At 43.8% G+C, this 12654-nt stretch overlaps 1 protein-coding gene across 6 annotated transcripts in view; it reads left to right on the top strand.

Annotated features, from left to right (window-relative positions):
- Positions 1 to 12654, top strand: part of RUNX1 (RUNX family transcription factor 1) — a 263011-nt gene that overhangs the window by 214035 nt on the left and 36322 nt on the right. For 4 of the 6 annotated variants that reach the window (XM_004062749.5, XM_063702580.1, XM_063702578.1 and 1 more), the window contains one exon: positions 2093 to 2284. The exons of the other annotated variants lie outside the window; for them this stretch is intronic. In XM_004062749.5, coding sequence (XP_004062797.2) covers positions 2093 to 2284 — 192 coding nt within the window. The remainder of the gene's footprint in view (positions 1 to 2092; positions 2285 to 12654) is intronic. 6 annotated transcript variants of the gene reach the window in all.

Below are 12654 nucleotides of genomic sequence, written 5' to 3'. Positions count from 1 at the left end.
GGCAGCCTTTGCCGACTGGCATTATTTCTGAGGCAGATAGAGCTCTCCACAATCATTGTTCCTGCCTTCTTCTTTACCCCAACTCGTAATGCCAGGCATTAGACTGTGGTAGGAGGTTAAAGGGCTGAGTTATTATGTTTTGAATGGTTGTTCCATTGGAATTGTTTGTTTTTCTGCAAGAAAACTGCAGATTTTTCAGTTTGATCATCAGGAAGCCAAGGATCTATGGCAGAGATAAGAGGAGGGAGGAGCTAAGGAAGGCTTCATCCAGAGGCACTGAGTCACACCATGGCTGACCAACACAGAGCGTTCTAGAAAAAAGACATTTTCATACTTCTGAGGGAAAGGGATGATGGGGGTTGCTGCAAGACCTGGCCCCATGGCCTTTCATCCACAAAGCCGGTGCTTAAAATACTCAGCCGAGAACAGGCCTCCCACATGCATGCTGAGCCTGCGTGACTCAGGCTGTTTGCGTTCAAGTCTCCTGTTGTGGGCTGGAGCGCTGAATCAGAGTCCAGATTTGCCTTGGTGACACATGACAAGAGGGGCCATTGCATTTGAACTACATAAATATTATGCTTAAGTATTTTTCCTCATTTTGGAGCCAAACAGGTCTCATTAATGATAAAATCACTACAATATAGTGGGCCCTTTTTTTCTGGTCTGGAATTTGAGACAATGTCAACTGTGCCAAGGGGCCTGGCAGCAGGAAGAAATGGCCAGCCATGGAGATTTGCAGCCATCATGCAAGTTATACCATTTAATTTTATAATTGTAGCCATTGGGAGCTAGACTACAGTGCACTTCTCGTGGTCTGCTCTTACCCCAGGCTGCGGGAGTGGAATCAAGGGGACCTCTTTCTAGTCTAGGATTGGGTCAGGGCATGTGAAAGAGCACTTTATGGGGGCAGCGGGCAGGCTGTTTCTCAATCTGGCTTTGGGGACATTTGACAATAGGGAACAGAGGTTGTGCAATCGATCAAGGACTCTTTATTGGAACCATAAGGCTGAGGAAGCAGCAGGAGGCCATTGTCTTTAAAAGAGAAATGAATGGCCCAGGCCTCCTGTGGCTACCTCCCTACCGTGGAGCCTCAGCTTTGCACGACAGGACTGGCTCTGGTTTAAGGACATTTTGAGAAAACCGTAGGCCCCAGTCCCCCGTGGGTGGCCTCTGCTTGCTGCTTCCTGGTGACAGTTGTTTTGGTGAAGAGCATGATGAGGACACTTGCTATCTATATAGACACTGAGGGGCCCACCATCCCACCCTATATAGACACCGAGGGGCCCATCATCCCATCCCACCAGTCCTGAGCCCCCTGGGGAAACTCACCAGATAGGCTGTAGCTACCTCTGGGCTCCAGTGGCCCTATTCTGCTGGGAATATTGGACAAGACACAGGTGAGGCCTTCCTGTCAACTCCTTCTTAGAGGTACATGGGGGAGTCGGCTTCAGGGAAGAAGGAATGCTTGTGAAAAGCCTGAGGGGGAGAGGGAGAGGGAGAGGGGCTGAGGGGCTGAGGATGCCCTGCGTGTACCTGGAATTCGGACCTCCCCAGAGGCTGTGGGTTTGCAGCCACGCCTCATTTCCTCTTGGAAGGGGCCCTACCACAAGCTGCGGAGCCCACTTTGCCGCCTCTGAAACGTGCCAGTGGCTGGGTTTGCAGTAAGGAACAGCCGATCTGATGCCCCTGGGAGGCCACCTTTCCTGGCTGCCACAGCATAGCCCCTGGCATGTGGCCATGTGCCAACAATTAATGCACCTCTTTCCCTCCCGGCATCACCACCACCGCCAAGTTCTGTATCTCAGTGAGTTGTGCCCATTAGAAGTGGGTGTAGAGGGTTGGGGAGGGTGCCGAGGCCCAGACTGGGGGAGCACTCTGTGGCCGAGGCGGTGAAAGGGGGCCCATTCTGCTGAGAGGACAGTGGCCCCAAATTCAGCTGGCATATCTCTAGCGAGTCTATGTTGGGGTGAGGGGAGAGAGAGGGGAAAGACAAGAAAAGCCCCAATTTTAGGAAATCCACAATACTTTTTCTGATCTCTTCCCTCCCTCCTTCCCTCCTCCCATCCCCTCCCCTCCCTGCTCCCCACAATAGGACATCGGCAGAAACTAGATGATCAGACCAAGCCCGGGAGCTTGTCCTTTTCCGAGCGGCTCAGTGAACTGGAGCAGCTGCGGCGCACAGCCATGAGGGTCAGCCCACACCACCCAGCCCCCACGCCCAACCCTCGTGCCTCCCTGAACCACTCCACTGCCTTTAACCCTCAGCCTCAGAGTCAGATGCAGGGTAAGTACCAGACGGAGCCCACTGCCCACATCTCCTGCACCTGGGCCACCACCCACAGCTGGCCCCCATGTGCACACACCCTCCCAGACCAACTGGGGTTTCCCCTTGATGCTCAGAGAAAGGCCTCGAACCAACAGCACCACCTGGGAGCTGTTGGAAATGCAGAGTCTTGGGCCCCACCCACCCCAGACCCACCGAGTCAGTTCTGCATTGTAACCAGATCCCCACAAGGAAAAGCACTGCTACAGAGGATACGAGGAGCTCTGGGTATGGATGTCCATATTGGATAGATAGCTCTCTTGAATTTTTTAAGAGTTAGCTTTGGCTATGCTATTTTTTTACCTACCCATTAGGCTTGAAGACACACATGCAGACACACACACACAGACGTCAAGCAAAGTAAAGATGGGGATGTTTCAAGTTCTCGCTATTGCCAGATTATTTGTGGGTTTTGTATCTAGTGTTTTTTTATTATTAAGAAATAGTTGAAATGTATGGATGTCATCACATCAAGGATGTTATTTGCAAATCAATAGAGAATGCAGGTCCCCCCAGCCCATGGGGCTAGCTGGCAATTACTAAAGCGCTGTAAGATGCAATAATTGCCTAAGGCCCACTGTGCCAAATTAGATAATACAAGAAGTTCATTTACACTGTAGACCAGTGACGTCAATGACTGTTTGCTCTGTGATACCGTTTCAAAAATCCAAAATGCAGACTTTTCTCTGTGCCATGCAGGATGCAGCTGTGTGTGATATGGTTTACAGTAATATTTCTTTCTCAAAGTAGCAGGCTTGTTAAGGAAAAGATAAGCAACACATCTGGGGAAAAGGGCAGGTGGCCAGCAATCGATGTGGTAGCTCTTTGCCCCTCTCGGACAGCAGGAATTAGCTTCCCCAGGCATTTTCTGTATGTGAGTTGTATTGTGGGATGTACAAATATCATCTGTTCCTTTGGGTTTCCAGGCCAGTAGCTCTCTATTTTGGGTTCAAACATGGGTTCTCAGGCCGGGCGCGGTGGCTCACACCTGTAATCCCAGCACTTTGGGAGGCCAAGGCGGGCGGATCATGAGGTCAGGAGATGGAGACCATCCTGGCTAACATGGTGAAACCCCATCTCTACTAAAAATACAAAAAATTAGCCAGGCATGGTGGCGGGTGCCTGTAGTCCCAGCTACTCGGGAGACTGAGGCAGGAGAATGGTGTGAACCCGGGAGGTGGAGGTTGCAGTAAGCCGAGATTGCACCACTGCACTCCAGCCTAGGCCACAGAGCGAGACTCCGTCTCAAAAAAACAAACAAACAAACAAGCAAACAAAAACATGGGTTCTCAAAAGGCATGCCCACTGTCTCCCATGGAGCTTGACAGCCCATGCCATTAGCTCTCACTGTTAGGTTTCTGGGGAAGGTTCTTCTACTTGATTGGAAAATTTCCAAATAAATCTTTCCAGAAGATACTATGCACACAGCTAAGTGGCCTGTCTGTGGAGTAACCCTTTTGTAAACAAACAGAAACCTAAAGCTTGATGTTTTGGGGGGGCTGCCTGTCATCTGTAGGTTCATTTAGGTGTATTTAGGAAGAGGATCCATGAAACCACTGGTTTCCTGTTACATAATAATCATTAATAATGATTTAAAATGTGTACATTGATTTTTTTAAATTCCAAAATACAAGCGTATATGGTAAATTAAGTCAAATGGTATGTTCATTGAGCGAGATGGGCTTGGGGCAAAACAATACTTTGCTTCCAAAGAGGATACAACTCTCAAGGAGATTCTTTCATCTTGCCTTTAAGGTCATTTAAACTAATTCACATAATCTTCAGAAAACTAATTCACATCATCTACTCATGTGTAAAATCAAAAGGAAGACTCTGTTTTCTTAGTCTCTCATTGCCTAACTGGCCATTTATACTACTAGGTTGATTAAGGGATTTGCCTTTTTCTGCTGATATGGGAACAAAAAGTCTTAAGCATTTTTAAAGGCAATGGAAAATTCAGCCACATGGGGGAAAATTGATACTGTCACCATTGAGTTGCTCTGTTTCTTGGTGAAGAGTGAATCTAATCTGATTTCCTTCTTCATCAGATATGCCTCTTTAACAAAAAAAAAAAAAAAAAAAAAAAAATGGGAAGTTGCACATTGAATTCTCATCCTCTGAAGCTCCCGGGCAAAAGCATTATTGTGGACCGTGTGATGGGCATTCATCAGCTCTTTGGAGTCCTATATGCTTAGTAGAGTATCAGGTTTAACACTAAGCATCGCCCCTTTTTTGTTCCTCTTGAAAACTTTTACTTCTGCAACATTTAAGAAATCATAACTCGCTTTTAGAGTTCCCTACGGGCTTGGTTGCTACTCTAAAGAATGTGTGAACTATATTGCTGGTGTTCTTTCTTTCCAAAATATGAATTTGATATTCAGTACTTCACTTGTAAAATTTTAGGAACAACTTTTAAAAATAAGTATCCAGAATATTTTCATGTGAAACAACTTTTCCTTTTCCTTTTGTTATTTCTTTCCTATAAGAAAACGCTGTTTTACGCTAATCGTGTTTTGGGTAGACCCTTGGGCTTTTTCTCTTGAAATTGGAAAGTTAACAGGCATAATATGCAAGTCTTGTTCAGCCAAGACCTTCAGTTTGTTCTTGACAGTAGGAAAATGCTTATTTTCCAGGCTCAGCCCTGAAGTTTCTATGTTATATTTACGAAGACACTTTAAGAAATACAGCATGTGTTTCTGGCTTTCTTTGAAATGGCAGTGGTAGTTTTCAGAGAAATATCCAATTTGTCAGAGTAGTTCTACAGTGGTGCTGTCCAGATGCATGAATGTTTTTCAGCTTTACAGAAATGTCAGTAACCGGGGGTTTGGCGAGCTTGCCGGGATTTATAGAGAGGCTCAGGAACCCTACCTTGCTAGGACTTTATCAGAAGGGTTATGCCAGCTCCTCTAACTCTGTCAGCAAGAAAATACTGATATAGAATAGCACCAATACTTACCTAGAATCACATGTGCTGGAGGGTCACTCAAAATAGACATCTCAAATTATCTGAAGCACGGTGCAGATTGAGAGGGGGCAAGTTGTCATGCCACTAAACCACTGTTTATTTGTTGAGGTCTTAACTATTAAAGGGCTGAGGTTTATTTCAACTTCCTATTTTACCAGGTCTTAAACTGGTAAAGCCATTTGGTCATGAAATAGAATAGAAAGCCATTTTGTCATGAGTAGACCCTCGGGCTACACGTTTCTCCCAGTCAGGACACCATCATTAACTTCTACGGTCGAGTCTTAGAATTCTTTTTGAATTTATTTCAAAAGATAGAACAGGGCAGATTCTAGAGCTGGTGGTACCGATGCCTGTTCAGTCACAAACTCCCACCTAGAGATGGGTTTGGGCAACCCAAGTGAGTGATTTTAAAATTTCACCCCTGATTGACCAAATATGATGTATCACATTTAAGGTGTCGTAATTTCCTCCTTTCTGGGAATATGAGGATGGAGTAATAGATGCTGGTACAGAAAACTGAAACCTAGATAAACTAGGAAGCCCATTTTGTTGTTCTTCTGCATGCTGGTTGTCATAAGCATGTAGGAAGAAGATTTAACTCTTTAACTGGACCAGTTGTGAGCTACTTTGACGTGGGTCAGACATTTGTATATATTATTCCATTCCCTCAACAATCCTGTGGTATCATTTATAGACAGAGAAATGGAAATTCAGAGGTTAAAACTTGCCCAGTATCTCAAAGATTGTAAGTGATGAACTTGGACGCAAACCCAGACCTTCCTTGCCACAAAGCCAATGCAAGTGGGGTGGCCGTTCCCTGGGCGCGCACTCTTGGCTCAAGGATCGATTTACTATAGGGCTGACCAGTGTCGAGAAGAATCCCAATCACCAAAGGAGGGATGGAAGAAGTGTTGGGCTATCCACTCACTTGGCATTCTTGTATTGAACATGTTCTATTATAATTAGATGTTGATAATATGAAGAATTTGGGGGCCAGGCTGTGTGGTGGGCACCTTAATAAACTGTCTCCTTTGGTACATGTGCATTTGTTTATAAAGTTTGGGAGAAAAGAAAACTCAGAATAATGAATCTCTAAATAAGAGTGAAAGAGGGGTATATGAGCAGGGAGAAGGCTTACCAGCCACTCTGTTTACTTTATTGGGGCCATTGCCTTCCTACTTTTGAAGTTCATTGGGACCAAGTGCTTATCATCCAAACCCAGTCAACATCTGATCCACTTTTATGAGTGTGCGTGCCTCACTTTGAGTGTTCCATATGGCCAAGAGAGGTCCCTGACCTCTCAAATCATCTCTTGATTTTTAGTATTCCAAGTAACTTCTGTCTTGCTAATTATTTTCCCCCAAAATTAAAGTTACTTAGGAAGGACTATATTCTGGTGCTGCTGTCTGCAAAACTCTGAGATACTGAAATGACCCTGTTTCTCAGTTGTATAGAGTTATTTAAGTCCGTCTGATTCTCTCTTTATCATCTGGATAGACAAAAGGAAGAAAACCTTTCCACCTTCCTGTAGGAGAAGGAGATAAATCCTCTTTCCAGCCTTGGAGGTAAAATATCCAACTGCATTGCATTGCTTTCCTTTCTCTCTCCCTCTCCTTCCCTCTCTTCCTTACTCTTCTAGCAATTTGAAGTTTAAAAACAAAGGGAGTAGGGACTATTTGATTACCTTGGAAGTGGAGGCCACAATCAAACACCAGAAATCCTCATATGTGAATCTGTAAATGGTCATTTAATGGTTACACGAAGTAACATATTCAGAATGTGAGAAATTAATTTATATAATAGGCTATAAACATGACAGGTGAATGATTTTATTTAAAAATAGCTTTTAACAAGGTGTAGTAGGGTATGAGAGCCTTTCCAGGTCTATAGCATTATAATCTTACCCCGACAACAAGCCTGAATCAGGTGTTCACAGGAATAAATAAAAATAATTAAAGGAAAGAAGGGAGAGAGAGAGAAAAAATGAAAACCAGTGGGATGACTGCAGAGATTCACTGCAGGGCTTGATCTTAATGATGAAATATTTCTTCTGTAGACTGCATATGTTCTGAACTTTCCCCTTATGCTTGTAAATATGTAGGCCAGCACACCCACGCACTAAAAGGTTTCATTTGGAAGAATAATAGTTTCAGCAAAGATGTAGTTGGAGCATGTATTTGATATTGATGGCTACATATCGGAAGGCTTGAGCTGGGAATCTAATAGCCAAGAAAGATCGCAGATCATAGTGGCTAAGAAAGAATGAGGGCTCAACAGGCAGACTACCTTAGTTTCTACCACATTCACTATAGGACTTTTGGCAAGTTACTTAACCTTTTAAAGCCTTAGTTTTCTCATCTGCAAAAGAGGAGTAATAATTATACTAGCAGATCCTAGGACCACTGTGAAACATAAAGCAGTGGACATTAGAGCCAGCCCATGGTTAACACTCAAAAACTGTTAGCTGTTATGATCAACATCAATAATATCAAGTTGTCATAGTCTTATATATTATAGACTGGGTAATATATAAAGAAAAGTTTATTCGTCTCATGGCTATGGAGGCTGGGAAGTCCAAGAGCAAGGTGCCATCATCTGCTGAGAGTCATCCCATGGCAGATAGGTGGAAGGGCAAGAGAGCATCTGTCAGAGAGCTCACTTTTATGACAAAACCACCTCCATGATAACTAACTTACTCCCTCAATGGTAGCATGAATTCATTCGTGAGGATGGAGCCCTTATGACTCAATCACCTCCCAAAGGCCCCACCTCTCCACATTGCCATGATGGCAACCAAGTTTCCAACATATGAACTTTTGAGAAGACACATTCAAACCATAGCATTCCACCTCTGACCTCCCCAAATTCATGTGATTCTCATTTTAAAAATACATTTATTCCATCCTAGTGGTCCCCAAAGTCTTAACTCTTTCCAGCATTAACTCAAAAGTCAAAAGTCCAAAGTCTTGTCTAAACCAGATATGGGTGAGATGCAAGGAAACATTTAAAGCAAATTCCATTAGCTTTGTGAAATCAAAAACAAGTCTACTACAATACTTCCAAAATATAATGGTGGGACAGACACAAGGTAGAAATTCCTACTCCAAAAGAGAAAAACAGGCAAGAAAATAGGGGTAACTGGTCCCATATAAGTTCAAAATCCAACAGGGTAAAACATTATTAAGTCTTAAAACTGGAGAATAATCTCCTTTGACTCCATGTTCTGCCTTCTGGATACAATGGGGCTAAGGCTAGGCCCCCAAGGCCTTGGGTAGCCCTGCCCCTACAGTTTTGCTGGGCTCAGCCCAAACTTCACCTCTCTCAAGTTGAAGTCTTATGTCTGCAGCATTACCAGGCTAGAGTTGCACACTGGTGGCTCTGCAGTTCTGGGTTCTCAGGGATAGCCCCAAGTCTGTGTCTCCATTAGGCACAGCCTTAGTGGGGACTCTTTGTGGCAGCTTCAACCTCACATTTCTGTTCAACATTGCCCTGCTAGGTACTGTCTGCAGTGGTATTCCCCTGTGGTGGGTCTTGGCCTGAGCTTCTAGGCAGTCTGTGGCATCCTTCGTAATCTAGGTGGAGGAAGCCATGCTTCCACAGCATGTATTCTGCATGCCTACGGAATTAGCACCACATAGAGACCATCAAGGCATACTGCTTGTGCCCTTCAGAATGGCAGCCTAGCTATACCTAGGCCCACTGAAGCCACAGCTGGGGTGGCCAAGGTGTGCTGCACCAGGATGCAGGAAGCAGAGACTAGAGGCAGCCCTGGGCAGTGAGCCCATGAAGGGTGCCCCAGGCCTGTCCCCTAAAATCATTCTACCCTCCTAGAGCTCTGGGCCTATGATGGGAGGAGCAACTTGAGGATCTCTGAAATGCTTTTTGGGGTCTTTCTCCCATTGTTTTGATGAACAAAATCTGTCTTCCTCGCATTCATACTAATCTCTTTGGCAAATGGTTGCTTGGCCACACCCTTAGTACTCTCTTCCAAATACACTTTCACTCTTTACATGGCCAGGCTGCGAATTTTCCAAATCTTTCCATTCTGCTTCTCTTTTAATTGCAGATTTCATCTTTAAGTCATTCTTTTGCTATCACATCTCACTATATGTAGTTAAAAGTAGCCACACAGCAGCCTCAATGCTTTGCTGCTTAAGTATTTCTTCCACAAATATCCTAGTTCATCCCTCTTAAGTTCTGCATTCCATTAAGTCCTAGGACACAGACACAATTTCACCCAGCTCTTTGCAACCTTATATTTTATAAATATGGCCTTTACTCCAGTTTCCAATACCTTGTTCCTCATTTCTATCTGCAGCCTCATCAGAATGGCCTTTACCATCATTCTACCAGCACTCTGGTCACATACACTTAAGTAATCACTTAAGTAATCTCTACGAAGATTTAGACTTCCCCTAGTTCTGAGGTCTTCTTTCAGAGCCCTCACCAGAATTGCCCCTAATGGCAGAACCGTTCTTGGCAATGCAGGCTTTTTTCTAGCCTGCTCCTCCAAACTTGTTCAGCCTTCACGGTTATACAGTTCCAAAGCCACTTACATACTTTCAGGTATTTGTTGTAGTAACAACCCCACATCTTGGTACCAACTTTCTGTCTTAGTTCTTTTGTTAAATGCCCGAGACTGGGTAATTTATAAAGAAAAGAAATTTAATTCACAGCTGGGCACAGTGGCTCATGCCTGTAATCCCACCACTTTGGGAGGCCAAGGCAGGCAGATCACTTGAGGTCGGGAGTTCGAGACCAGGCTGGCCAACATGGTGAAACCCCCATCTCTACTAAAAATACAAAAAAAAAAAAAAAAAATTAGCTGGGCATGGTGGCACACACCTGAGTCCTAGTTACCCGGGAGGCTGAGGCAGGAGAATTGCTTGAGCCAGGGAGGTGGAGGTTGCAGTGAGCTGAGATCATGTTACTGCACTCCAGCCTGTGTGACAGAGTGAGATTCTGTCTCAAAAAAAAAAAAAAAAAAGAAAAAAAGAAAACAAGAGAAATTTATTTCATATGGTTCTGGAGGCAGGGAAGTCCAAGAGCATGGTGCTGGCATCTGGTGGGGTCCTTGCTGCATTAACCCAAGGCAGAAAGCAAGGGGCACAAGAAAGCATGTGCAAGAGAGCTTGCTTTTATAACAAAGGCACTTCACCAATAACCCACTCGCGTGATTATGGCATTAATCCATTTACGAGGGCAGAATCCTCATGACCCATTTGCTCCCTGCAAAGGCCTCATCAACACCACCACAGTGGGATCTAAGTTTCCAACATGTGAACTTTTGAGGGACATAATCAAACCACAGCACAAGTATATTAGTTTCCTGTGGCTGTTTTAACAAATAACCACAAACTTGGTGGCTTAAAACAACAGAAATGTATTCTCTCTTAGTTCTGGAGGCCAGAAGTCCAAAATCAAAGTGTTGGCAAGACCATACGTTCTCTGAAGCCTCTAGGGGAGGATACTTCCTTATCTCTTCCAGCCACTGGTGGCATTCCTTGGCCTGTGACTGTATCAGACTGTATCATTCCAACTTCTTCTTCCCTCTTTATATGGCCTCCTTTGTGTCATCTCTTTTGTCTCTTATAAGGATACATGTTACTATATTTAGACCCACCCAGGTAATTCATGATGAACTCAAAATCCTTCACTTAATTATAGCTTCAAAGGCCCTTTTCCAAATAAGGTCACATTCACAGTTCTGGGGGTCAGGAAATGGACATATCTTTTCTGGAGCCACCATTCAAACTGCTGTATCTTTGTACAAAAGATAGGGGACATCAGACCATTGACCAGGCACAGCAGGTGAGTCCAGAGATAACTCTCCCAAGTCCATCCCCCAGAACAAACATGGTAGACAGGTAAATGTGAACTGAACATCTCATGCACAAATGCCCCAATCGTGTTACTATAACCTCAGTCCATCATTTGTTTGAACCCAACATCATAGTATTTTTATTTCCCAGCCAGAAAAATGTATGATTTTTTTTAGATGAGATCAGATATTTCTTAATATTTTCTAGAGCACCTATACCGATGGAATCAGAGGTCCTGACAGTGATAGAGAAAGAGCTCTCTTCCCTGTGTCCAGGGAGCAGTGCCAGATGGGGAAACAGGAGGCCCAGGTGCCTCTTGTCCTAGCCTCCAAAAGCTCATGACAGCTTAGATGGTAGGAACAGAAACATGGGAACAGAAGATGACATGATGACCAAAGCCAGACAGTTGGGATGGACTCAAGAATTTGACCTCCCAAAGCCAGGCATGTCACTGTTGTTTTGAAGCAAGCTGCCTTTTAAAAAAGTAACTTGATTGCCAGGCATTGTTGACTACACACCCATTTCAAAAGGATGGTGATTTACAAATCGCCTGAAGATAGTCTTTCAAATTTGGACATTTAAAAAAGAAACTTTTACTGTAGTCATGAAGTAGTATCAAAGTTTACCACAAGTTTGTATTGAGAGAAGAACAAACAATATATGCTAATATGAAAAACAGGTCTACTTAGAAAGCTACTGCTTGGGTTTTCTTATTAGGCATAGTTCTCCAGACTGAGTTGGTTTTACTCATCTACATGATTTTTCCTTGCCTTATGGAACAGAAATTCAGGCCCACTCGAATTCAGTTATTTTAGGGCTCTTTAAAATCCAGTATTTGTGATTTAAATGATGCAGAGGGACTTTCATTACCTCTGTCTTTGCTTATTTCTCTCTGGCCCTCAGAACACCCCACCCTGACCTTCAGGGGAAATTGACAGAGGCAGAGGGTTTCACCTGCCTCAATTGTCACCAGCCCTGTTACATTCCTCCTTCCAAGCCTTAGCCTCACAGAGACCTTCTCATTATTGAACAATTGCCTTCAAAGCAGCAGAATAGCCCAATTGTTATGGAGATTAAAGATACCGATTGCAAAACTCCTGTAAATAAAATCTTCACTGACAAACCCAGTTTCTTTTCATAGGCTTTTCTTCCGTAATCTCTTTCTGGCAGAACATCTCATGTTTTGATGTTAGAGATTCAGTTACCAACCACAGTAAATAAAGCAAAATAATAATAGAAAAATAGTATAGAACTCACCCTAAAAACAAACATTGGCCAACCATGTTTATTTTTTGTCTCTCTTTGCACTCCTGAGAATTGATAGGGGAAGAATGTACCACCTCTTATTCAGGTGATTTCTGATTAGCAAGCTATGGAAAGTCTTCAGGTTGAGTTTTAGCCAGTTCACGCTCCCCTAAATGGCATGGAATAGACTATTTTCTGTTTTAAGAAAAAATAGAACAGTGGCACTAAATGCTTGACTGAATGTTTGACTAAACGTTGACTGGATCGTGGATAGGAAAGATTGGGCAGAAAAGACAGCC

Source organism: Gorilla gorilla, chromosome 22 (assembly GCF_029281585.2).
Source record: "Gorilla gorilla gorilla isolate KB3781 chromosome 22, NHGRI_mGorGor1-v2.1_pri, whole genome shotgun sequence".
In the NCBI taxonomy this organism is placed as follows: Eukaryota; Metazoa; Chordata; class Mammalia; order Primates; family Hominidae; genus Gorilla; species Gorilla gorilla.
This window is presented reverse-complemented; position numbering and strand designations above follow the sequence as displayed.